General features: G+C 44.2%; 1 protein-coding gene across 4 annotated transcripts in view; it reads left to right on the top strand.

Annotated features, from left to right (window-relative positions):
* FBXL20 (F-box and leucine rich repeat protein 20) overlaps positions 1-27,724 on the top strand; it is a 123,190-nt gene that overhangs the window by 34,792 nt on the left and 60,674 nt on the right. For all 4 annotated transcript variants that reach the window (XR_016224161.1, XM_002719337.6, XM_051824905.3 and 1 more), the window contains exon 2: positions 14,930-14,991. Coding sequence is in view for 3 of the 4 variants with exons in the window: in XM_002719337.6 (XP_002719383.2) it covers positions 14,930-14,991 (62 nt within the window). In the remaining variant the exon portion in view is untranslated. The remainder of the gene's footprint in view (positions 1-14,929; positions 14,992-27,724) is intronic.

Consider the following 27,724-nt stretch of genomic DNA (forward strand, 5'->3'; position numbering starts at 1 on the left):
AGAAAAGTTTACTAGACCAATTTTTTAAAATAATGAAGGTGGATCTTTTTTTTTTTTTTTTTTAAATAATGATTTTACCTTACTAAAGCAAAGTTGTGATTTGTAAGTGGATTTATGAATTTGTTTTGGTTCCAAAGTAGACTGAACGCACAATATAGTTCTGGTCATCAATGACATCTCTCCCCATTACTAGTTTCTTCTTTTTTTTTTTTTTAAGATTATTTTTGTTTATTTCAAAGTCAGAATTATAGAGAGGGAGAGACAGAGATCGTCCATCCACTGGTCTACCCCCAAAATGGCCACAACAGCCAGGGCTGGGCCAGGCCAATGCCAGGCACCTCATCTAGTCTCCCACGTGGGTGCAGGGGCCCAAGCTCCAGGGCCATCCTCTGATGCTTTCCCAGTCACATTAGCAAGGAGCTGGATTGGAATTGGAGCAACTGGGATGCTGGCACTGCAGATGGCAGCTTGACCAGCTATGCCACAGCACTGCCCCACCAGTTTCCTCTTATAAGGACAATTGGGATCACACTAAAAGCTCACAGACTACAACTAGAAGACTTCTGGTTGGGCAAAACTTTTTTTTTTTTAATCTTTATTGAGACATAATTGACAAGTGGGGACGTTTATGCCACGATCAGACCTGGCCACAATGGTTCACATTCCTGCCACATATAAAACAGCCCCATCCAATACCTCCAGAGTCTTATCCCCCCCCCCCAAAAATTAATTTGAATACTTTTGTTTACATCAGATTCAGTTGTGGAGAGGGTTCCTCAGTTGCAGTTTGTCTTGATCCAAAGGTCTGTAAGTTGAAAAGAAAGGATATGCTCCGTATTCCCGACAATTGGGAGTTGTCACAGGGATAGAATAATGGCAATAGACTCACTCAGGAGAGAAAAGGAAGGCATATTGCAGTTGTTGGCCCCTAACAATCCTGAAATCCAGCGGGCACATGTTAGAGTCACCCAGTCCAGGAGCAGGAAGTATTCCCTGACGGGGCCTTGTTCTGCTTCCTGGACGTGGTTCCCTAATACGTTGTTCTCTGTGGCTCCTGGCTCTGTAGTTGGGGCTGTTAATTCTGCTGAGAAGTCTTCCCTTTTATTTAAGAAACATCTTATGAATCCAAGTACTTTCTCAGTGTACTTCTTTCCTATAGAATGTTGGGACTCATAGCTTCTTTTCATTTTGAACTGTTACCTTTTAATCCAGTTGGTACAACTTCTATAAAATGTTTTAAATTTTATTGGATCTGACTTGGTTCATTCTATGTCCCAAAAGCTGTCTGGTATCCATAGTTTGTTTCAAGACATAACCAATCTGGTAGTGTCAGGTCCTGTGGTATACTTCAACCTTCTTTTGTCTAGCTAAGAGCATCAGCTATGCAAGATCTTAAATCTTTTTGAGGTCTTAAAAGGATTTCATAGTCACACCTTTGATTGGATATTTATCTGGAGGGGATTTGTTATGTTGAGAATCTTATTGGCTTGAGAGACTGAAGACAAGGAACCTTTATTTATTTATTTATTTTGGACAGGCAGAGTGGACAGTGAGAGAGACAGAGAGAAAGGTCTTCCTTTGCCGTTGGTTCACCCTCCAGTGGCCAGCGTGCTGCCGCCAGCGCACCGCGCTGATCCGATGGCAGGAGCCAGGTACTTATCCTGGTCTCCCATGGGGTGCAGGGCCCAAGCACTTGAGCCATCCTCCACTGCACTCCCTGGCCACAGCAGAGAGCTGGCCTGGAAGAGGGACAACCGGGACAGAATCCGGCGCCCTGACCGGGACTAGAACCCGATGTGCCCGCGCCACAAGGCGGAGGATTAGCCTAGTGAGCTGCGGCGCTGGTGGAATCATTTTTGTTTTCCAGTCCAGCAGTTCGAGGCCCAGCATTTTTTCTGAATTTTTTGCAAAATGTGCATTTCTGTCTTCAACTTATTTCTCCCATTATTTTATCATATGCATCTAACAGAGCAACAGCCTCCTACAGCCCTCTCCAGAGACTTCCATTCACAGCATCTCGCTAGCAGTTAAATATACTTGTTTTATCAAATTAGTTAGTTGATGGCTTCGTCTCTGATTCTCTAACTCCCTTCCAGATCTTCCCACAATTGTGTTAGAGTCTAATTCCTATAATTAACCCCTATTTTCTGGGCCAGCACCGTGGGGTAGCGGGTAAGGCCTCCATCTGCAATGCCGGCATTCCATAGAGGCTCCCGTTCAAGTCCTGGCTGCTCCACTTCCAATCCAGCTCTCTGCCATGGCCTGGGAAAACAGCAGAGGATAGCCCATGTCCTTGGGCCTGCGCTCATTGCGGCCATTTGGGGAGTGGATCAATGGAGGAAAGACCCTCTCTGTGTCTCCCTCTCACTGTCTGTAACTCTACCTCTCAAATAAAATAAATAAAATCTTTAAAAAAATACTATTACTCTAACTACTATCTCTCTGATCCTCAGGTAACAGTAGTTTGGGGCTACTGATGGTCACAGAGGCAACATTCAGAAAGAAAACTAGACCCAGAAAGGACAAAGCGGAGTCTGACTGGCATTCTCTGCATTTCCCTCTGAGTGTGAAAAGACCATCAAGGAACACTGACTGGTGTCTCACTCTGCCTGATCTGATCGTTATGCATTGTGTACATGTATTGAGTTATCACACTAAACCCCTTAATTGTGCATAGGTAAAATATTAAAAATTTTTAAAAAAGAATTCTATAACTATGTATCAACTTATACTCTCAAGAAAGTGAAAAGACAATCTGAAAACCAAAGAGAAATTATTTGCCAATTATGTAATAAGGGCCAAGGATCCAGAATAAATAAAGAACTCTTGTCTTAACAAGTCAACAAAATACCCCAGTATTTAAGAGTAAAGAATCTGAATAAACATTTCTCCAAAGATAGCCAAACTATCACATGAAAAATATTCAACAATACTAGTCATTAGGAAAAACAAATCAAAATCCTAATGAGATGCTGTTTTACAATCACTAGTATAGCTATAAGTTAACAAAGGAGAAAAAAAATAACAGAGGTTGGCAAGGATATAGGAAAATTTGGACCTGTACTTTGCCGATGGCAGTGTAGAGTGGTGAAGGCACTGTGAAAGACGGTTTGTTTCTTAAAAAAAGTTATAGAAATACCATATAACCCAGATCTATACCAAATAAATTGAAAGCAGGTATTCATGAAAATACTTGTATACAAATGTTCATAGCAGCAAAATTCAAAATAACGAAAAGTCCAAGCACCACAAATGCCCATTGGCATGTATTTTATAAACAAAATGTGTTATATATGAATACATATAGTGGAATATTACTTGGTCATAAAAAAGGAATGAAGTGCTGAGACAGTACAATGTCTATAATCATCAAAAGCATTGCAAAAGAGAAATAAGCAGTCAGCGGTTTAAGCCACCACTTGCGACTCCAGCATTCCACATCAGAGCTCCATTTCAAATTCCAGCTTGCTCTGTTTCTAATCCTATTTCCCGTTAATGGCCCTAGGAAAGCAATGGAAGATGGTCCAAGTACTTGGATCCCTGCCCCCCACATGGAAGAGCCCGATGGATTTTTTGGCCCTGGCCCAGCCCCAGCCATTGTGGCCATTTGGGTAGTGAACCAGTGGGTTGAAATTTGATCTTTCTCTCTTAACTCTTATCACTCTACCTATGAAATAAATAAATAAATGTTAAAAAAAAATAAAGAGAAATGAGCCACACATAAAAGATTGAAGGACTCACTTATAGGAAGCATCCACGCTAGGAAAATCCATCTACAGAAAGCAGATTATTGGTAGCCTAGGGGCATGGGAAATGATTGGGTAAGAAGTGATTACTTAAGGGAACCAAGGTGTTCTGAGATCCCAAAGAAGTGATAGTTACACAGCACTGTGAATGCACTAAGTGACACTAAACATACTTCAAAATGATTTATTCTGTTATGTGAATTTCTCATAAAGCAGTGTTTCTGGATATGTCTTTGAGCATTTCTGCAGCAGGCTAGCATTTGAATCGGTAGACTAAGAGCTGTGGACCAGCATCATCCATTGAGGGCTTGATAGAAAAAAAAGTGTAGGAAAAGAAAAATTTTTCCTCCTTCAACTGAGATGTCCATCTTCTTCTGCCCATGGACATCAGTTCCTGGTTCTCAGGCCTTTGGACTCTGGAAATATTACCAGGTCCCCTCCCTGGTTGTTAGGCCTTCAAACTCAGATTAAATTGCACTACTGACTTTCTGTGAGCCAGTTCCTGTAATAAATCTCTCCATGTATGTGGATAAATCCTGCTCTCTTATTATCGTAACTGAATTAAAATATATTTGCATAAGACAATAATAAACTAATTTTGGGTTTATGAGATAAGTATGTAACATAATAAAGGAGAAAGGAAAAAATAGAGTTCTTTTGTAGCAAAGTTTATATTTTGCAGTGATTTAATTAGTGGTGAGCTGAAATAGATTGTGGCAAATTAAACTACATATTATAATTTCTAGATTAAACACTAAGAAACTAACTGAAAGAAATACATTTTTAAAAAAGTTTATTTATTTGAAAGATAGATTGTTCAGCTCCTGGTTCACTCAGTAGATGCCCATAATAGCTGGGGTTGGGCCAGGCCAAAACCAGGAACTGGGAACTAAATCTGGATCTCCCATATGGGTGGCAGAGAGCCAACTACTTAAGCCACCACCTACTGCCTTCCAAGTTGTACATTAGCAGGAAGCTAGAATTGGCAACACAGACAGGACTCAAACCCAGGCACTCTTGATCGGGGGTGTGGGTATCTCAAGCAGTGACTTAACCACGGTGTGTGTGTGTACATGTGTACCAGGGGACAGCAGAAGAGGAATAAACGAGACATATAGACAACAGATGGGCTGGTGTTGTGTTGAAGTGGGTTAAGCTGCTGCCAGCAGCACCGGCATCTCCTGTGGACACTGATTCAAGTCCAGCTGCTCTGCTGCTGCTGCTACTTTACTTTCTTGTTGTTGTTTTAGAAGACTTTTATTTAAGGAATACAAATGTCATGCATTTCATAAGTACAGCTTTATTAAGCTGCTCCACTTTTTTTTTTTTTTTGGACAGGCAGAGTGGACAGTGCGAGAGAGAGACAGAGAGAAAGGTCTTCCTTTGCCATTGGTTCACCCTCCAATGGCCGCTGCTGCCGACGTGCTACAGCCGGTGCACTGCACTGATCCGAAGGCAGGAGCCAGGTGCTTCTCCTGGTCTCCCATGAGGGTTCAGGGCCCAAGCACTTGGGCCATCCTCCACTGCACTCCCTGGCCACAGCAGAGAGCTGGCCTGGAAGAGGGGTAACCGGGACAGAATCCAGCACCCCGACTGGGACTAGAACCTGGTGTGCCGGCACTGCAAGGCAGAGGATTAGCCCAGTGAGCTGCTGCGACGGCCCTGCTCCACTTCTGATCTAGCTCCCTGCCAATGTGTCTGGGAAAGCAGTGGAGGATGGCTAGAGGGCTTGGGTCTCTGCACCCACGTGGGAGACCCAGATGAAGTCCTGGTTCCTGGCTTCAGCCTAGCTTAGCCCTTGCCGTTGTGGCAATTTGGAGAGTGAACCAGCAGATGGAAGATCTCTTCTCTCTGTCTATCCCCTTCTCTCTCTAACTCTGCCTTCCAAATAAATTAAATGTATATAAAAAAAGAAAAGAAAATAGAATGAGAGACATGTCTAGCCAAATTAATACTTAAATGGAAATAGGCTAAATATTTCACTCAGCAGGCATGGATTGTCAGACTGGATAAAACAAGATTCAGCTTTATCCTGTGTAGAGGAGACACACACTATATTAAACAGGTTGAAAATGAGAGGATAGAAAGGTGGTGATTTGAACAGTGCTGGAATGAAATTAAGAAAATAATTCCATTCACAACAGCATTGAAATTAATAAAATACTTATGAATAAGCCTGCAAGAGAACTTATTCAGAGCTTTTGCACTAAAACTGCTGAGAGAGAAATTAAGGAAAACAAATAAATGCATATTTTATGTTTTTTGTATCTTACTTGCTAAATGAGTGACATCTTATTTATTAATTATTTGTATTGCTTTTCTGTTTTGTTTTTGCAAGTCATTCTACCGTGGAGATACAAAGTGAAAAAGCAAGAGAAGCTTGCTGGGAATTTACAGTTAAAAAGAGGGATTACAGTACTTCCAGATCCCCAAAGGATAAATAACATTCATTGATTCAGCAATTTCTGGGCACTGTGTTGGTTGCTGATTGTATTGTAATGAACTGAACTGACAGTGTTCCTTTCCTCTCAGTTTACAATCTGATACGAAGGTTACCACAGCAACTCAGTAAGCTTTCTGAGCTTTGGGGCATCCTAAGAGAAGGAAGAGTCACACTGAGTGAAGGAGGTTAGGAATCACTTCATGGGATCAGTAACATCTTCAGTGGGCATTCATCTGTTTTTTTGTTTTGTTTTGTTTTTTTTTTTGGCAGAATAGGTCATCTGTTTTTTTGACAGAATAGGCAGGTTTTGTTGCACATGTGCTGGAGGGAAAATAACATGAAGAAAGCAGGCACCTGTTTGCAGAGAAGCAAATGGTCCTTAAGTTCTTTTTAATTTCTATTTTCCTCTAGTTGTTTATACTTTACTACACATCCGTAAATAAACCAGGAATTATAATGTGCACCATTTTATATTCCAAAAAAATGCCAAAAAGGGGTTGGTGTTGTAGGTTAGCAGGAAAGGCTTTCCCTGTGTCACCAGCATCCCATATGGGTGCCGGTTTGTGTCCCAGTTTCTCACTTCCCATCCAACTCCCTGCTAATGGTCCAGGAAAAGCACTGAAAGATGACCTAAATGTTTGGACTCCTGCTACCCATGTGGGAGACTTGGATGAAGCTCCTGGCTCCTGACTTAATCCTGGCCCAATCCTGGCTGTTGTGGCGGTCTGGGGAATGAACTAGTGGATAGAAGATCTCTCTCTCTCTCTCTCTCTCTCTCTCTCTCTCTCTCTGTTTCTCCCTCTCTGTAACTACTGACTTTCAACTATATCTTTTATTGAAAAAAATGCTAACAAGATGTATTCGCTTGAAAAGCTGAGTGATAGAAGGAGACAGAGAAAGAGAGACCTTCTATCTAGTAGTCCACTCCCTAATTGGCCACAACAGCCAGGACTGGGTCATGTCAAAATCGGGAGCCAAGAACTCCATCTAGGTCTCCTTGGTGGGTGGCAACAACTCAAGTACTTGAGCCATCATCCACTGCTTCCCAGTCAGATTAGCAGGGAGCTGGATCAGAAGTGAAGTAGCCAGGACTTGAACTGGCACTCATATTGGACATGATATCCCAGTCAGCAGCTTAATCTACTGAACTATAATGCCTGCCCTACCAAAATACTTTTGATTTATACAGCCTAATTTCAGATGTGAAAAAGACCTGTAGGGACTGGTATTGTGGCACAGCAGGTTAAGCCAGCGCTTGCAGCACCTGCATTCCTTTTGAGTGCCAGTTCAAGTCCCTGCTGCTCCACTTCTGATCCAGCTCCCTGCTAATGCACCTGGGAAAGTGGTGGAGGATGAACCCGAGTGCTTAGGCCCCTGCACCCACATGGGAGACCTGGATGAAGCTCCTGGCTGCTGGCTTTGGCCTGGCCCAGCCCAGCCCCAGCCATTGCAGCCATTTCAGGAGTGAACTACTAGATGGAATGTCTCTCTCTCTTTCTCCATCTCCCTCTTTGTAACTATGCCTTTTAAATAAGTAAATAAATCTTTAATTAAAAAAAAACTTTAAAATTTTTATTTCATTGTCATAAAATACACATAATAAAATTTACCATTTTAACTGCCCAAATGAATTTCGGAGCTGGGCCGATCTGAAGCCAGGAGCCAGGTGCTTCCAGGTCTCCTACGAGGGTGCAGGGGCCCAAAAACTTGGGCCATCGTCTGCTTTCCAAGGCCATATCAGAAAGCTGGATCAGAAGAGGAGCAGCCTGGCCTAGAACTGGCGCCCATATGGGATGCTGGCACGACAGGCAGAGGATTAACCTGCTGCACCACTGTGCCAGCCCCAAAGATAAAATTTATTACAAGTAATTCTTTGTTTAAAAGAATATCTTTTAAGGACAATGCCGTCACATAGCCGGTAAAGCTGCTTCCTGCAGCACCAGCATCCCATATGGGTGCCGGTTCCAGTCCTGGCTGCTCCATTTCTGATTCAGCTCTCAGCTAATAAACCTGAGAAAGCAGCAGAAGATGGCCAAGTCCTTGGGTCCCTGCACCCACAAGAGAGACCTAGATGAAGTTTCTGGCTTTGGCATGGCCCAGTCCTGACTGTTGCAGCCATTTTGAGGAGTGAACCAGTGGATAGAAGCTTGCTCACTCGCTCTCTGACTCTGCCTCTCCTCTGTAACTCTGAATTTCAAGTAAATAACTAAATCTTTTTTAAAAAATACATTTTAAAACAAAAAAGCACATTCATAAATTTACTGCATATGTCAGGGACCCAAATTAAAATCAGTGTAAATATGCCAGAAAAATTTTTCTTTAAGATTTATTTACTTATTTGAAAGGCAGAGTTACAGAGACAAAGGAGAGGCTGAGAGAGAGAGAGAGAGAGAGAGATCTTCAATCCTCTGGTTCACTCCCGAAATGCCCACAACAGTCAGGACTGGGCCAGACTGAAGCCAGGAGCCAGGAGCCAGGAGCTGCTTCTAGGTCTCCCAGCTGGATGCAGGGGCCCAGGCACTTGGGCGATCCTCTGCTGCTTTCCCTGGTTCATTAACAGGAAGCTGGATTGGAAGTAGAGCAGCCAGGACTTGAACTGGTGCTCATATGGGATGCCAGTACAGCAGGCTGTGGATTTAATCCTATTGAGCTAAACCCTGGCCCCAAATTTGTTTTCTTATAAAGTCCAATGTAGACAGTTTTCAGCTGATGTGATTTTTTTCAGTCATGTGCAGACAATTTCAGATTTTTTGCTTATCTTTTTTTGTTAAAGATTTACTTATGTGAAAGGCAGAATTAGAGAAGGAGAAAGAGATCTGTCTGCTGGTTCACTCCCCACATGGCTGCAGCAGCTGGGGACTGGGCCAGACCAAAGCCGGGAACATGGAGCTCCATTCAGATCTCCCACATGGGTGGAGGGACCCAAGTGCTTGAATCATTCTCTGCTGCTTTCCCAGTTGCATCAGTGGGGAGCTGGGTTAGAAGTGGAGCAGCTGGGACTCAAACCTGCCCTCATATGGGATGCTGATGTCACAGGTGGCAGCTTAACCTGCTATATCATGACACCAGCTCCTCTGTTTGTCTTTAAAACTGTGGCTCTTGGGCCGGTGCCGCGGTTCACTAGGCTAATCCTCCGCCTAGCGGCGCCGGCACACCGGGTTCTAGTCCCGGTCGGGGCGCCGGATTCTGTCCCGGTTGCCCCTCTTCCAGGCCAGCCCTCTGCTGTGGCCAGGGAGTGCAGTGGAGGATGGCCCAGGTACTTGGGCCCTGCACCCCATGGGAGACCAGGAAAAGCACCTGGCTCCTGGCTCCTGCCATCGGATCAGCGCGGTGCGCCGGCTGCAGCGCGCCGGCCATTGGAGGGTGAACCAACGGCAAAGGAAGACCTTTCTCTCTGTCTCTCTCTCTCACTGTCCACTCTGCCTGTTTAAAAAAAAAAAAAAAAAAAAAAAACTGTGGCTCTTGACTGAAGCTCCAATCATCCTAACCACATTCTAAGCAGTAGAACGGAGGAAGGAAGAAGGAAATGACATGCATTCTTTGAAGGCGCTGCTGCAATTGCTCTCATCACTTTTCTTCCAGGACTTTATTACTGAGATATATTTAACTGCAGGTAAAATAAAGACTTCTTTCCACATAGCCATATGCATGACAGTTGGGAATTCTGTTACATATTCTATAAGCCTTAAATAATATAGGTCAGATATTCTTTTCTTTTTAGGACTTGGTTACTTTAAGCAGCAGAGGTCACTGATGAACAAGTCTTTCTTTCTTTCTTATTTTCTTTGTTCTGTCTGCCCTTTTCCACCAAAATTTCATGCAAATCAACAATTATATGAATGGATGACAGACCAAATCATTTAGCTTTTTAAAAAACCTATTTAAGAATTCCCTACTAAAAAAAAAAAAAAAAAAAAAAAAAGAATTCCCTACTTACAGAAAACTTGGTAGTTAAATTGTCAGCTTGCTTGTTTAGGTGATGTTGGCCCCCCCCCCCCCCGCTTTTTTTTTAAGATTATGTATTTGAAAGGCAGTTAGAGGGAAGGACGCACAGAGAGAAAGACATCTTCCGTCTGCTGATTAAGTTATTTATTCCCCAGCCATTCGTGGGCCAGTCCGAAGGCAGAAGCTAGGAGCTTTATCTGGGTCTCGCACATGGGTGCAGGGGCCCAGGCATTTGGGCATCTTCCATTGCTTTCCCATTGGATTATTAGGGAGTTGGATTGGAAGCAGAGCAGCCTGGAATCAGATCACTGCCCACAGCGGATACCTGCATTGCAAACAGCTGCTTAACCCACTAAGCCACAGTGCCAACTCCAGATGTTGTCTTTTCTTGAAATACTAAGAAGAGAACAGTCTAGATACTCTCATGTTTTTTTCTTTACCACTTCCTTGTAATTGTTGATAGACTACAAAAATACATCATCATGTATCTCTGTGTTAATAGGAAATCAAATTACCTAAGAATGTTGAAAGTTTAAACATTCACTTCCTCTACAAATCATATATGTAAAATCCTTCACAAATGTGTTGTGATTCATTATATCCTTGATCTAAATTGTTTTGACAAACTTTATATTTTTGCATGGGAAACCTAGAGTTTGGATTTAGCTGAAATAGTAAAAAACTAAAATATATATTCTGTTGCTTTTATGAAACATTTGTTTTACAAATAATAGCACGAATAAAAGTGGAAACCATTTGGGTTTTCTAGAAAACAGTGAATGTTGTGTGTCTACTTTTAGGATTTTTTTTTTTTTTTTTTTTGACAGGCAGAGTTAAGACAGTGAGAGAGAGAGAGAAAGAGACAGAAAGGTCTTCCTGCTGGCGCCGCGGCTCAATAGGCTAATCCTCTGCCGGCGGCGCCGGCCCCCCAGGTTCTAGTCCCGGTTGGGGCGCCGGATTCTGTCCTGGTTGCCCCTCTTCCAGGCCAGCCCTCTGCTATGGCCCAGGAGTGCAGTGGAAGATGGCCCAAGTACTTGGGCCCTGCACCTGCATGGAGACCAGGAGAAGCACCTGGCTCCTGGCTTCGGATCAGCGTGATGCGCTGGCCGCAGTGGCCATTGGAGGGTGAACCAATGGCAAAGGAAGACCTTTCTCTCTGTCTCTCTCTCACTGTCCACTCTGCCTGTCAAAAATAATAATAATAAAAAAAAGAAAGAGAGAAAAATCCTACATCAAAGTTCCTGGGTTCAATACCTGACTCTGGCTTTTGACTCCAGCTTCTTGTTAATGCAGGCCCTGGTGGTAGTGGTGATAACTCAAATGATTGGGTTCCTGCCACTCATGTGGGAAACTTGAATAAAGTTCCCTGTTCCCATCTAATAGCCTGATCCAGGCCACTCTGGGCATTTGGGGAATGAACCAGAGGGTTGAAGCTTTCTGTCTCTGTCAATCTGTCTTTCTGCCTCTTCCCACCTCCTTCCCACAATGGCTGGAGCTGCGCCGATCTGAAGCCAGGAGTTTCTTCCAGGTATCCCACACAGGTACAGGGGCCCAAGGAATTGGGCCATCTTCTACTGCCTTCCCAGGCCATAGTAGAGAGCTGGATTGGAAGTGGAGCTACCAGGTCTTGAACCGGTGCTCATGTGGGATGCCGGCACTTTAGGGCAGAGTGTTAACCCTCTGCGCCACAGCACTGCCCCCAGTAAGAAATCTTTAAAAACAAAGATAATGGCTGGTTGTGGTGTAGCAGGTAAAGCAGCTGCCTGTGACACCAGCATCCCATATGCAGTCCCAGCTGCTCCACCTCTGATTCAGCTTCCTGCTGGTGGCCTAGGAAAAGCAGTGGAGGATGGCCCAAATGCTTGGACCCTTCCACTCATGTGGGAGACCCAGAAGAAGCTCCTGCCTCCTGGCTTCCACCCAGCCCAGCCCTGGTCTTTGCAGCCACTTGGAGAGTGAACCAGTGGATGGAAGACCCCTCTCTCTGTCTCTCCCTCTCTGTTCATAATTATTTCAAATAAATAAATCAATCTCTCTCTCTCTCTCTTTTTTTTTTTTTTTTGTATTCTGTTGCCTAGAAAAGTGCCTGATAGGGGCTGGCTCTGTGGTGTAGCAGGTAAAGCCACTGCCTGTAGCACCAATATTCCATATGGTCTCCCGTTTGAGTCTCAGGTGCTCCACTTCCGATCCACCTCTCTGCTAACATGCCTGAGAAAGCAGTGGAAGATGGCCAAAGTGCTAGGGCTGCTTCACCATGTAGGAGACCCAGAAGTATCTCCTAGCTTCAGATTGGCCTAGCTCTGGCCATTGTGGCCATTCTGGGAGTGAACCAGTGAATGGAAGCTCTCCATCTCTCCCTCCCCCATCTTTGTAACTTTGCCTTTCAGATAAGTGTCTGATATTTACAGGGTTTTCAGTAATGTTCATTACATAAGGTCAGTAGGAGTTTCTACTATACTTAATAGCAATAAACATACAGTTTTGGCCGGCACCGTGGCTCACTTGGCTAATCCTCCACCTGCGGCGCCGGCATCCCAGGTTCCAGTCCTGGTTGGGGCACCGGTTCTAGTCCCAGTTGCTGCTCTTTCAGTCCAGCTCTCTGGACTCTAGCTGTCAAAAAATTTTTTTAAATATACTTATTGGGTCTGGCGCTGTGGCACAGCGGGTTAAAGGCCTGGCCTGAAGCGCCAGCATCCCATGTGGGCGCCGGTTCTGGTCCTGGCTACTCCTTGGTGTGCCGGCCGCAGCAGCCATTGAGGGGTGAACCAACGGAAAAGGAAGACCTTTCTCTCTGTCTCTCTCTCACACTGTGTACTCTGCCTGTTAAAAAAAAAAAAAGGAAAAATAATATTTATTTTTATTTGAAAGGCAAAGTTAGAAAGAGGCCGAGACAGAGGCAGAGAGAGGGAGAGAGGTCTTCCATCCACTGGTTCACTCCTCAAATGACCACAATGGCTGGAGCTGGCCTGATCTGAAGCCAGGACCCAGGAGCTTCTGCTGGGTCTCCCACTTGTGTGCAGGGGCCATCTTCCTCTGCCTTCCCAGGCCGTAGCAGAGAGCTAGATTGGAAGAGGGGCATCCAGGTCTTGAACCGGCGCCCATATGGGTTGCCAGCACTGCAGGCAGAGGCTTTACCTGCTACTCCACAGTGTAGGCCCCTGGCAGTTGCTTTTTTACATAACTTTAGTAGTCAGGCTAACAACAGGTGTGATCTCCTTGTGGCATAAGCAGTGGTTTTGTATAAAAGTGTTCATTTTGGGGGGTCAGTGTTGTGGCATGTTGGGTGAGGCCACCTATGATACTGGCATCCCATATGGGCTCCAGTTGAAGGCCCAACTGCTCCACTTCCCATCCAGCTCCCTGCTGATGCACCTAGGAAAGCAATAGAAGGTAGCCTGAGTAATTGGGCCCCAGCCATCCATGGTAGAGACCTGAGTGAGGCTTCTGGTTTCTGGCTTTGGCCTGGCCCAACCCTGGTAGTTGTGGCCAAATATTTGGGTTGTAGACGAACTGATAGATGATTTTTCTGTCAGTCTGTCTCTGTAATTCTTTTTTTTTTTTTTTTTCTTTTTTTGACAGGCAGAGTGGACAGTGAGAGAGAGAGACAGAGAGAAAGGTCTTCCTTTTCCGTTGGTTCACCCTCCAATGGCCGCCGCGGCCGGTGCGCTGCGGCCGGCGCACTGCACTAATCCGATGGCAGGAGCCAGGTGCTTCTCCTGGTCTCCCATGGGGTGCAGGGCCCAAGCACTTGGGCCATCCTCCACTGCACTCCCTGGCCACAGCAGAGAGCTGGCCTGGAAGAGGGGCAACCGGGACAGAACCCGGTGCCCCGACCAGGACTAGAACCCGGTGTGCCAGTGCCGCAAGGCGGAGGATTAGCCTAGTGAGCCGCGGCGCCGGCCCTCTCTGTAATTCTTTCAAAAAATAATTTTTAAAAAGAGAAAAGTGCTCATTGTGAGTGATTTGATTAATTGCTCACTTGTGTACGTCAAGAATGCTGATGGTGATTATGAAACATGAAATATTCTCGTTCCCTATTCCAAACTTCTGAAGGGCTTTAAAAAAAAGATCTATTTATTTATTTGAAAGGCAGAGTTATGGGAGAGGGTGTCTTCCATCTGCTGGTTCACTCCTCAAATGCCCACAATGTCTGGAGCTGCAGTGATCCGAATCCAGGAGCCAGGAGCTTCTTTCAGGTCTCCCACATGGGTGCAGGGGCCCAAGGACTTGGGCCATCTTCTGTTGCTTTCCCAGGCCATAGCAGAGAGCTAAATCAGAAGTAGAATAGCCAGGACTTGAACCAGCGCCCATATGGGATGCTGGCACTACAGACAGCGTCTTTACCTGCTATACCACAGTGCCGGCCCTGGAACACTTCTTTAAACAAGCAAATGTGAGCCAATTTTAGAAGTGACTTTATCTAAATGGCCTCTTGGAATAGTTTTCCATAGTAATGTGACCTTGGCAGTACCTCTGTTTCCTTATCTTACAAAATGAAGATAATAGGGATGGCATGAAAATTAAAAACGTTAATTCAAACACATGAAAACAACTTAAAACAGTATCTGTCATATCATCTCATCCTCCTGACTGTCTCTAGTTATTTTTCTCTAAAGACAAGGAATACACTGAATACTTCAAGACATTTTTCAGCCCTAAGAGTCTGAAAAGACATTTGACTTATAATACTCCCTGTACTTTTTTAGCTCTCTCTTAAGAGAATCACCTCTAAACTGAAGAGTTGGATGTAATGAAGTATTAAGTAACACTTGACACAATGATTTTGTTTTTGCAGATGTTCTCAAATAGCGATGAAGCTGTAATCAATAAAAAACTTCCCAAAGAACTACTATTACGGTAAGTTGGAATGCTGAGTTTATGTTGGTTTTTATACATGTCTATTATATTGGTCTACTTTAAAATTTTTAGAATTGTTGCAGATTTTCTTAAATGTGTAGTCTGTATTTGAATTCTTAAATTTATTGATTGTTTTGCCAGTCTTACTCTACATTTTCTAGCTATGACTCAAAAGTAAGTAGTAATATTTTTCTTTCAACTTAGACCTATATTTGATTTTGTTGACCAGTTTTCCCTTTGTCCTATTCTTCGATATAATGTGAGAGAGGTAATATTTTTTATCTTATTAAGTCCTTGGAATAGTGATTCTGATCTACCCCTTACTCCTGTTCCCCATGCCCAATATCACAGTGTTTTGTTTTGTTTTGTTTGTTTGTTGTTTTTTTTTTTGTTTTTTTTTTTTTTTTTGGACAGGCAGAGTGGACAGTGAGAGAGAGAAAGGTCTTCCTTTGCCGTTGGTTCACCCTCCAATGGCCGCTGCGGCCAGCGCACCGCGCTGATCCAATGACAGGAGCCAGGTGCTTCTCCTGGTCTCCCATGGGGTGCAGAGCCCAAGCACTTGGGCCATCCTCCACTGCACTCCCTGGCCACAGCAGAGAGCTGGCCTGGAAGAGGGGCAACCGGGACAGAATCCGGTGCCCCGACCGGGACTAGAACCCGGTGTGCCGGCGCCGCCGCAAGGCGGAGGATTAGCCTAGTGAGCCGCGGCACCGGCCACAGTGTTCTTATGAAGTGATTTATTGGAACAAAATGTTGAATAGACCAAGAAGCTGAATGGAAAAGTTATAGCCCTTCATTTTAAAAATTGATGGGGGCTGGTGCTGTGGCATAGCAGATAAGGCCGCCACTTGCAGTTCTGGCATCCCGTGTGGGTGCCAGTTCGAGTCCTAGCTGCTCCTCTGCCAATCCAGCTCTCTGCTGTGGCCTGGGAAAGCAGTGGAGGATGGCCCAGGTGCTTGGGCCCCTGTACCTCCTGGGAGACCCAGAATAAGCTCCTGGCAGTCCTGGCTTTGGATCGGCCCTGCTCCAGCCTTTGCAGCTATTTGGCGAGTAAACCAGTGAATGGAAGACCTCTCTCTCTCTCTGCCTCTGCCTCTCTCTCTCGTTAACTCTGCCTTTCAAATACATAAATAAATCTTTTTAAAAAAATTATTTTATTTATTTGAAAGACAGAGGAGTTAGAGAGAAAAGTAGAGCCAGAGAGAGGTCTTCTATTCCACTGGTTCACTCCTTAAATGACCTCAATAGCCAGAGCCGAGCCAATCTGAAGCCAGGAGCTTCTTCTGGGTCTCCCACGTGGGTGCAGGCGCCCAAGGCGTTAGGCCATCTTCTACTGCTTTCACAGGCCATAGCAGAGAGCTGGATTGGAAGTGAAGCAGCCGGGACCCAAACCGGCGCTCAGATGGGATGCCAGCACTGTAGGCTGGGGCCTTAACCCGCTGTGCCACAGTGCCGGCACCGTAAGTAATTATTTAAAAAAAAAAAAAAAGTTGAGGCCGGCGCTGCGGCTCACTAGGCTAATCCTCTACCTGCTGCGCTGGCACCCTGGGTTCTAATCCTGGTTGGGGTGCTGGTTCTGTCCCAGCTGCCCCTCTTCCAGTCTAGCTCTCTGCTGTGGCCCAGGAGTGCAGTGGAGGATGGCCCAAGTGCTTGGGCCCCTGCACCCGCATGGGAGACCAGGAAGAAGCACTTGGCTCCTGGCTTCGGATCAGTGCAGTGCACCGGCCATAGCGGCCATTTGGGGAGTGAACCAACAGAAGGAAAATCTTTCTCTCTGTCTCTCTCTCTCACTGTCTAACTCTGCCTGTCCAAAAAAAGCATGGGGCATGCATTTGACCAGGTGGTTAATATGTCACTATGACTGCTCCTATCCCACATCAGAGTGCCTTGTTTCAAGTCCCAGCTCCATTCCTGATTCCAGCTTCCTGATATTGAGCGTTCTGGGAGGCAGCAATGATGACTCAAGTAATTGGGTTCCTACCATCCATGTTGGAGAATTGGATTGGGTTCCTAGCTGGTGGAGGCATTTGAGGAGTGAAACACAGAATCAGAAGCTGAGTAGCCAGGACTGGAACCAACATCACAAGGGTAGGCTTAACCTGCTCTGAATCACCAGACCCTGTTAAGTATTTTGTATTTTAGTGGTTAACTTTAAGACCAAGATTTGGGGAAATTACTTGACTTTCTGGTAACTTGTTGTGGTTTATGTTTTTGTATTGTATCACTCTGAAACCCAGATTCCATATTATGGCATGTGAGAGTGTTCATGATGTGACAAGAGAATAATATGATCTGGCCTTTAAAATATTTTTAAAGGATTCATCTGGCTACTTTGCAAAGCTCAGATTGCAGGATAGGAGTGAGGAGCAATAAGAAGGCTTCTAAGAATGTCCAGTCAGGAGACAAGGGGTACTAAAGTAACATTTCTGCAGTTCCTTAAACTGTAGGATTGACTACTCTGGTTCTTTCTAGCTGTACTCATTATTATTAACCTCACTGTAGTCCCTGTTGATGGGCTGTGAGGTATATAATTACCAGAGAGTGAACATTACTAGGGAAATCAGAGGAAGAGAAATTTGTAACTCACACTACTCTCAAACCTCACTGGCTTTTTCTCTAAGGCTATGGAAGGGTGATCAGGCGACTAAGGCTGACCACCTTAGTGACTGTAACACTGTGCTGTTGTGCCTTGGAGGGAGCAAGTGATAACCCAAATCCTTGGGCCATTGCCACCCATGTAGGAGACCAGATGGAGTTTTTGTCTCTTAACTTAAATGTATAGTTCAAGACTAGAAACAGATGCTACTGGAAGGGAAACTGGGTGGCTGGAAGACAAGAATAGAAGGAGGGCGGGCGCTGTGGTGCAGTGGGTAAAGCTGCCGCCTGCAGTGCTGGCATCCCATATGAGTACCAGTTTGAGCCCTGGCTGCTCCTCTTCCAATCTAGCCCTTTGCTGTGGCCTGGGAAAGCAGTAGAAGATGGCCCAAGCTCCTGGCTCCTGGCTTCGGATAGGTGCATCTCTGGCCATTGAGACCAATTGGGAAGTGAACCAGTGGGTGGAAGACCTCTTTCTGCCTCTCCTTCTCTCATTCTCTCTCTGTGTAACTGTGCCTTTCAAGTAAATCAATCAATCTTTTAAAAAAATAGAAGGAAATCTTACTTTTATTTTCTACTATGCTTTTCTGTATTTTTCTTTTTATGTTGTTTTTAAAGGTTTATTTTATTTTTTTGAAAGAGTTACACAGAGAGAGAGAGATGTCTTCTATACACTGGTTCACTCCCTAAATGGCTGCAACAGCTGGAGCTAGGCCGATTCAAAGTCATGAGCCAGGAACTTCTTCCAGGTTTCCCACGTGTGTACAGAGATCCAAGGACTTGGGCCATCCTCCGATGCTTTCTCAGGCACATGAGCACGGAGATGTATTGGAAGTGGAGCAGCTGGGACTCAAACCGGCGACTGTATGGGATGCCAGCACTGTAGGCCAGGGCTTTAACCCACTGTGCCAAAGTGCCGGCCCCTGTATTTTTCCTTTAGATGTTTTTCTTTTTACATTTTCACTTTGAAATTGTGTCATACTTAAACAAAAATTAGCAAAATATAATTCAAGTATGCCTCAGTTTCCTCAGTTATCAAAATCAGGAGATTATCTCTGATATAGTGCCTATCAACAAATCTACAAACTTTATTCAGATTCCTTAACTGTCCTCCTACCAGTAACCTTTTTCTGACCCTGGAACCTAATCTGGATATTTCCCTAGTCTTTTGTCTTTCATAACTGTGATACTTTTAAATGGTATGGTTAGCTATTTTATATAATATCCTTCGATTTGGCTTTGTCTCATACTTCCTTTATAATTAAATCAAGTTATGTATTTTGGCAAGTGTACTATAGAAATGGTCTTGTGACCTTTACTATGTATTGTAACAAGACATACATGGTGACATTAGTTTTGATTACTTAATTAATGTATCTTTCACATAGCCACTGTAAAATTATTTTTCCCTTTTAATTAATGTGTTTCGTAACTATGTAGATGTTCTGTTACTCATTTTTGTTGGTTAATTTTAGCATCAGTTGTCACTATAGTATTTACCAGGAGTTTGAATTTGCAGTTATATCTATATTGAGTAATTAGAAGAGCTTTTCTTTCTTTTCCATTTGTTTGTAGTATGGACTCTTGGACACTTGTTTTATTCTATGAGTTATGTTGTTACTGTCATTGCTTATTTTGTTGCTCAGCTTTGAATTTTGTACTGTATCTGCATTTGCTTTTTTAAATTACAGTTTAGTGGGCTGACGCCACGGCTCACTTGGCTAATCCTCCGCCTGCAGCGCCGGCACCCCAGGTTCTAGTCCTGGTTGGGGCGCGGGATTCTGTCCCAGTTGCTCCTCTTCCTGTCCAGCTCTCTGCTGTGGCCAGGGAGTGCAGAGGAGGATGGCCCAAGTGCTTGGGCCCTGCACCCGCATGGGAGACCAGGAGGAAGTGCTTGGTTCCTGGCTTCGGATCAGCACAGAGTGCCAGCTGTAGCAACAACCATTTTGGGGGTGAACCAACGGAAGGAAGACCTTTCTCTCTTGTCTCTCTCTCTCTGTCTAATTCTGCCTGTCAAAAAAAAAAAATACAGTTTAGTAATTACACAACATTTAGTTTAGTTAGTTTTTAAGTTACATATTACAGCCTTCAATCTAGCATATGTTAACATACAATAGGAGAGGTTTGTTGTTAGAAGCACCCTGTTTCCTTGCATTACAACAAGATAACCAGTGAATTAAGCAAGTGTTCCTGTTTCCTCTTAACTTTAACTAACTTACTGATTGTCCTTTTTTCCTTTCAAGCAGAGATTATTATTAATGGCTTAGCAAGCTGGAACCCACTGTTTGCATAATATAAAATTCACTTTGCAGGATTGACAATATGTCCTTTCAGAGCAGGACCATGTGCAATTGTTTAGGGGTACTTCTTATAAAATGAATGTCAGTGTTTATAAGACAATGACTCTATGTGCGTTCCAAGAGTCACTGTGAAATGACTTGTTTCTCCAAGATTCCTTTGTAGGATGATATTGATAACTGTAAAAATGATGTGAAATAATCAGACTGCTTGAGCCCATGCATGCCCTAAAAGACAAAATACAATTTCAGAAAAAGGATAATTAGTACTTAGATTGTGAAATGTTTTCATTATTTTTCAGCTCTTGGTGTTGGGTCATAATTTTGACATAATAAATGATATGTATGTGTAATTGGGTTGGAGATGAACTTTCTAAACTTAAGTGGAAACAATGAATATCTGTTTTATTTTTCTTTGTCTAAAATAGATGAGAGATGAGCATTTGGCACAGCAGATAAGATACAGCTTAGGACACCCACATCCCATACTGGAGTGCCTGGGATCAATTCCTAGGCTGTGCCATTATCTTTGCCTTTCAGAGCGCACATTAGCAGCATGCTGCATGGGAGGGAAGGCACTATCCCAGGCACTCTGGTGTAGAATGCACGTGTCCCAGGCGGCAGCTTAACCCACTGCACCAAATGCCTGCCCCTCCACTGAGTTTTAACAAATGGCCATATTACAACAAGATGTTTTTGTCCCCTCAGAATCAATATGTTGAAACCTGATCACCACTGTAATAGCATCAAGAGGTGGGATTTAAGAACTGATTGAATCAGGAACGGGGTTTAGGCCTTCGTAACAGAAGCTCCAGTCTTGTCCGCTCCTTCTACAATGTGCAGACATAGGTAGAAGGTACCATCTTTGAAGCATTCAGGGAATGATTAAATTATCTTTCCTCAAACGGGATGGATATTCAGTCTCTTGATTTGAAAGTAATTATTTTCCAACAAAACACATACCAAAAACATTTGAGATTAAGCAGGAGATACATTTATTAAAATGGTCTGGATTAGGCATGGGGCCCAGTGGTTAAAACAGCAACTGGGAGATGCACATTCAGTATCAGCGTGCCTCCATTCAATTCCCAGTTCTATTTGTGAGACAGCGTCCTGATAATACAGACTCTGAGAGGCAGCAGGTGATGTACTTGGGTCTCTGCCACCCTCATGGGAGACAGAGATTTAGTTCCTGGCTCCTTGCTGTTTTTGGCATTTGGAAAGGAAAACACTAAATTGAGAGTGATCTCTCTTTCTTTCAAAAATAAATAAAAAGATAGATAGTCAGTCTTGTAGCCAGGCATTGTTTAATGAAAATCTGATTTAATTTCAAATTGAAAATCTAATACTAATTCAAACTGGGATAAATTTGAATATATATCATAGAATTATCAATAAGCAGTGATTTATTATGAATAAGATATCTGATTTCCTTGTACTGAAGTGTACTAAAATGATGAATCTGGTAGTTTCATTTGTGCTACACTTATTTGAGGGAATGACTATAGATTAACATTAGCTTTTATACAGTATGTTAAATGTGCATTTGATCAAGAGAAGTTAGGGTCAGTGTAGTGTAGCAGGTTAAGCCACCACCTGCATTGCCAGCATCTTTATATATCATATATATCATATAGCATCTTTATATATCATTTACATTGTACTAGGTATAAAGAATCTAGAGATTATTTAAAGTATATGGAAGGATTTGTAAATTTATATGCAAATATTTTTCCATTTATTATACAGGGCTTGAATATTTGGATTTTGTTATGGGGTGGGGGCAGGAGTCCTGGAATCAGTCCCCACAAATAACAAGTTATGACTGCACATCTGTATTGTCCTCCAAGCTGCATTTATTTATTTTTGTTGCAGAATATTTATCCTGGATGTCCTAGACAGGACACTATCAGAAATCAGTCTGAACTTTAATAATCCCATCTGTATAATAATGAACTGAATTCAAAGTCTTATGCTAAGATTTTTATGTGGAATGTTTAAGTCAGAAGTTGGTGAACCATGGTTTGGGCTCAGCCTATCTTCCCTGTTTCTGTTACTGTCTTCAGGTAGGAAAGAATGGAAGAAGGCAGAAAAATCTGATATGAAAATACAGATCTACATCAAAAGATAAGGGTCTTTTTATTTTAAAAGAAGTTACTGGCAAATGTTTTATAAACTTTTAAATGTATTTATTTGAGAGACAGAACCCCCCCAAATGCCTGCAAGGACTGGGGCTAGGCCCAGGCTGCAGCTAGAAGCCAGGAACTCAAATCCAGATTTTTCATGTGGATGGCAGGAATCCAATTACTTTGAACCTTCACTGCTCCCTCTCAGGGTCTGCCTTAGGAGGAAGCTAGAGTCAGGAGCCAGAACTGGGCATTGTACCCAGGTACACCCATGTGAGATGGAGGCATCTTAACTGTCAGGCTAAATGCCTACCCCTGAAAAATATTTTTTTTTTTTATTTTTTTTTTTTTTATTTTTGACAGGCAGAGTGGACAGTGAGAGAGAGAGACAGAGAGAAAGGTCTTCCTTTGCCGTTGGTTCACCCTCCAATGGCCGCCGCTGCAGCCAGCGCACCGCGCTGATCCGATGGCAGGAGCCAGGTGCTTTTCCTGGTCTCCCATGGGGTGCAGGGCCCAAGCACCTGGGCCATCTTCCACTGCACTCCCTGGCCACAGCAGAGAGCTGGCCTGGAAGAGGGGCAACCGGGACAGAATCCGGCGCCCTGACCGGGACTAGAACCCGGTGTGCCGGCGCCGCAAGGTGGAGGATTAGCCTATTGAGCCACGGCGCCGGCCCTCCCTGAAAAATATTTTAATTTAAAATATTCCTTTCTATCAAAATAAAAATATAGCTCAAGAGTTGATATCTCACAAGGCATTAAAGACTGTTGGCCTATGTGTTTGCACAGATATTCAGAGACAGATAATAATATTTGATGATGAGAAATTATTTACATGTCTGTTACTACATAAACCAGTTAGACAACAAGGCTGTGTGTGTGTGTGTGTGTGTGTAGCTTCAAAAGCTGAATATTTATGGGAAGACTCACAAACAAGCAGCAATGACTGTCTCAGGGACAAAGTAGACATTTTATAGATGTGTACTACCATGAATGTGTGTTTTAAAGATTTATTTTATTTATTTGAAAGGCAGAGTTAGACAGAAGGAGAGAGAGGGAATGTGCACATTTCCATCTGCTGGTTCACTTCTCAAAGGACTGCAACATCCAGAGCTAGGCTGGCCGAAGCCAGGAGCATCTTCCGGGTCTCCCATGTGGGTGGTAGGAGCGGAAGTACTTGGGCCATCTTCTGCTGTTTCGCCAGGTGCAATGGCAGAGAGCTGGATTGGAAGTGGAACATCCAGGATAGGAACGCTCTGCCAGTATGGAATGCTGGTATCACAGGCAGCAGTTTCTCCCGCAGTGCCACAATACCAGCCCCTCTTCTGCCTTTCAGATAAGGTAGCTAGACAGACAGATAAAATCTTTAAGGAAAAAAAGAAATGAGAGGGGAAGACTTAGTGTCGCTCCCCGTCTTCGTGGAGGAACGACACAGGACCCTGCGCTGTTCTTTTGTCTGCTCGGCCCTCCCCGGGTTTGCTGCTGGTTCTTCCCGGGTTGGCTACCGTCCCTTCCACCTCCGTGGAAGGGCGGTTCCCCCTGCCACATTCCCCACTTCCGCAGGGGAGCGGCACACCGCCGGCCGGCTCTCTTGGGGGCTGCACAGGTGTTCCCTTAGATGTTCCCCTTAGATGTTCCTGGTGCATGCCGTCTCTCTCCTCCTTTATAGTCCTCCTCCGCCAATCCTAACTCGGCTGCCCACATGCCGAGTATGCTGCTCTCCTCCAATCAGGAGCAAGTCCTACAGTTTATTGGCTGAACTGGAGGCAGCTGTGCAGAAGCTGTTTTCTTCTCTCCCAGCGCCATATTGTGGGAGAGCAGATGCATAGAATAAGTCTTAATTCCAGTAACTTAGTCCAGTCCGGATTGCTCCCCACAACTTAGAAAACCTTTTATACATTTTCACTTTTCTGTATCTTTATGTGAAGAGTTAAAATTATGGAGGAAAATAAACCACTGTACACTTCGCCTAAAATACTTGGCCTGATGTCAGGTGTTACAGCACAGGGACAGCCAGTTAGGCTGCTACTTGGGGTGTCCACATCCCATATCAGAGTGCATTGCTCAAGTCCTAGTAGTGATGGGGATGATGGCTCAAGTGCTTAGGCCCCTGCCACCCATGTTAAAGACCTAGTTAGAGTTCAGGTTCCTGGCTTCTACTGTTGCAGGCATCTGGGGAGAGAACCAACAGGTGAAAGATCTCTCTCTTACTCTGTCTCTGTCACTGCCTTCAAATAAATAAACATTAAAAAAATAAGAGGCTTGGCCTGGAGATAGTGAAAAACAGGAAGATACTAAATATAATTTAGTATTCTGTCCTATAATTTAGAGATAACAGTATCATTTCTTCTTGATTTTCCTACAGACTCATAAGGAATTGTTTTGATGTTTTCTAAGTTAATATTAACTTTTTTGTAAGAATGAATTCTTCTTATGAGCAAAAAGAAAAAAATGTGAAGAAACAATATCTCTTACCAAAACCCTACTAGACTAGGGTTTTAGTTTAGTAGATTACCCCACTAAAATTTACATTCAGGCTTTTACAGATAATTAGCTTCATTGTTGGGACCAGCATTTTGGCACAGCAGGTTAAGCTGCCACCTGCAACGCCAACATCTCATGAGTGCCAATTTGAGTCCCAGCAGCTCTGATCCAGCTACCTGGAAAGCAGCAGAAAATGGCTAAAGTATCTGGGCCCCTGCTACCCACGTGGGAGTCCTGGGTACAATTTCTGGCTCCTGGCTTCTTCTGGTCCAGCCTGGGCTATTGGGGAGTGACCCAGCAGATGGACTATCTCTCTCGCTTGCTTTCTCACTCGTTTGCTGTCTTTGTGACTATCTTTTGAAATAAAATAAATTTCTTCATTGTCAAGTACCTCAAATAGAGGTCAAAGGGTTGCTAAATAATATTAAACATTTAGACAGTAGATTCATGGAGTAATGGAAGAGACGTATGCACTCAAGATTATCACATTCATCTTATTAGAGAGCCAAATTAGGACAGGTAAGACAAAGCTCTTATTACATGAATAGAGAAGCTCAATGACTGTATTTGTCTTCTCCTTAAGAAAAAAAGTTTTATAATACCCAAATCCAGAAAAAAGGCCAATTCATTGAGTGCTTGACATTGAGAACACAATTCAGTACATCCTAACAACAGAATTATAATTGTTAAGACATTCAGCCTTTCATATTTAGGATTCTTTTTTTTAACTAATAAAAATTATATTTACTTAGAATCATTCAGAATGTCAATAAAATAGCTGCAGGGTTTTTTTTGGGTATTACAGAGTGGTATTCAAGTTAACAGACTGCAATTATTTTGTATATGCTTTTTTTATTTTTATTTTTTGACAGGCAGAGTGGACAGTGAGAGAGAGAGACAGAGAGAAAGGTCTTCCTTTTGCCGTTGGTTCACTTTCCAATGGTTGCCGCGGCCACAGGCCGGCACACTGCCCTGATCCAAAGCCAGGAGCCAGGTGCTTCTCCTGGTCTCCCATGGGGTGCAATGCACAAGGACTTGGGCCATCCTCCACTGCACTCCCAGGCCATAGCAGAGAGCTGACCTGGAAGAGGGGCAACCGGGACGGAATCCGGCGCCCCGACCGGGCCTAGAACCTGGGGTGCCAGCGCCGCAGGCAGAGGATTAGCCTATTGAGCCGCGGCACCAGCCATTGTATATGCTTTTATTGTATTTTTATTTAATTTATTTATTTGACAGATAGAGTTAGACAGTGAGAGAGACAGAGAAAGGTCTTCCTTCCTTTGGTTCACCCCCCAAATGGCCACTACAGCTGGAGCTACGCCGATCTGAAGCCAGGAGCCAGGTGTTTCTTCCTGGTCTCCCATGCTGGTGCAGAGGCCCAAGCACTTGGGCCATCCTCCACTGCCCTCCCGGGCCACAGCAGAGAGCTGGACTGGAAGAGGAGCAACTGGGACTAGAACCGGCGCCCATATGGGATGCTGGCACCACAGGCGGAGGATTAACCAAATGAGCCACAGCGACGGCCCTTTATTGTATTTTTAAAAAAGATTTATTTATTTATTTGAAGGCAGAGCCACAGAGAGGTAGAGGTAGAGAGAGAGTGAGGTCGTCTTCCCACTGGTACACTCCCCAGAGGGCTGCAAAGGCCAGAGCTGCGCCAATCTGAAGCCAGGAGCCAGGAGCTTCCTCCGGGTCTTCCCCTACAGATGCTGGGGCACAAAGATTTGGGCCATCTTCTACTGTTTTCTCAGGCCATAGCAGGGAGCTAGATCAGAGGTGAAGCAGCTGGGACTCGAACCGATGCCCATGTGAGCTGCTGGCAATGCAGGTGGCGGCTTAACCCGCTACATCACAGCGCCGACCCCTGTATTTTGTATTATTTTGTATCAGAGACAACTGGAGATGAAAAAACTACCATGCCCACATATAAATAATTTGTACTGTGTACCAGTAAGAACCTGCTTTAAATTTCCAACTTAAAACCTGCATACTGTACCAGGCAAGGTTAGTGGCTGTTGAAATTATCACCATGACAGGTTATCTAAAGATACACATTCAACAGTACAAACGGGGGCTGGCGCTGTGGCACAGTGGGTTAAAGCCGTGGCCTGAAGCACTGGCATCCCATATGGATGCTGGTTCTAGACCCAGCTGCTCCACTTCAATCCAGCCCTCTGCTATGGCCTGGGAAAGCAGAGGAAGATGGCCCAACTCCTTGGGCCCCTGCACCCACATGGGAGACCTTGAAGAAGCTCCTGGTTCCTGGCTTCAGATCGATGCAGCTCAGGCCGTTGTGACCAATTGGGGTAATGAACCATCGGATGAAAGATCTCTCTCTCTCTCTCTCTCTCTGCCTCTCCTCTCTCTGTAACTCTTTCAAATGAATAATCTTTTTTTAAAAAGTACAAAGACTCTGTATAGTTTTTAAAAAATCTTATACAGCTCTTACATTTCAGGTTTTTTTTTCTTTAAAAGGAGTGAGTTGTGTCCTAGGAATTAAATGCCTTTTTTTTTTTTAAGATTTACTTATTTATTTGAGAGCAGAGTTAGAGAGAGAGAGAGAGAGAGAGAGAGAGAGAGAGAGGTCTTCCATCTGCCACTTGACTCCCCAGATGGCTGGAATGGCAAGAGCTGGGCTGATCTAAAGGTAGGAGCCAGGAGCTTCCTTGGGGCCTCCCACATGGGTGCAGGGGCCCTAGCACTTGGGCCATTTGTACTACTCTCCCTTGGCACACCAGCAAGGAGCCAGGTCAAAAGTGGTGCAGCCAGGACTCAAACTGGCACCCATATGGGATGCCAGCGCTGCAGGTAGAGGCTCAACCCACTGTACCACAGTGCTGTACCCTAAATGCTTTTTTTTTTTTTAAGATTTATTTATTTATTTGAAAGACAAAGTTACAGAGAGGCAGAGGCAGAGAGAGATCATCCATCTGCTGGTTCACTCCCCAAATGGCCACAACAGCCAGACATGGGCCAATCTGAAGCCAGGACCCAGAAGCTTCTTCCAGGTCTCCCATGTGGGTATAGGGGCCCAAGCACTTGGGCCATCTTCCACTGCTTTCCCAGGCCACAGCAGAGAGCTGTATCGGAAGTGTAGCCTCCGGATCTCAAACTGGCACCCACATGGGATGCTAGAACTGCAGGTGGTGGCTTTAGCAGCTACACCACAGTGCCAGTCCCCCCAATGCTTTATAGATAAGGAAAAAAAAAAAAAAAAAAAACTGCGCTAGAA

This window comes from Oryctolagus cuniculus, chromosome 17 (assembly GCF_051225735.1).
Source record: "Oryctolagus cuniculus isolate XC-2025 breed Fujian yellow rabbit chromosome 17, ASM5122573v1, whole genome shotgun sequence".
Classification (NCBI taxonomy): domain Eukaryota; kingdom Metazoa; phylum Chordata; class Mammalia; order Lagomorpha; family Leporidae; genus Oryctolagus; species Oryctolagus cuniculus.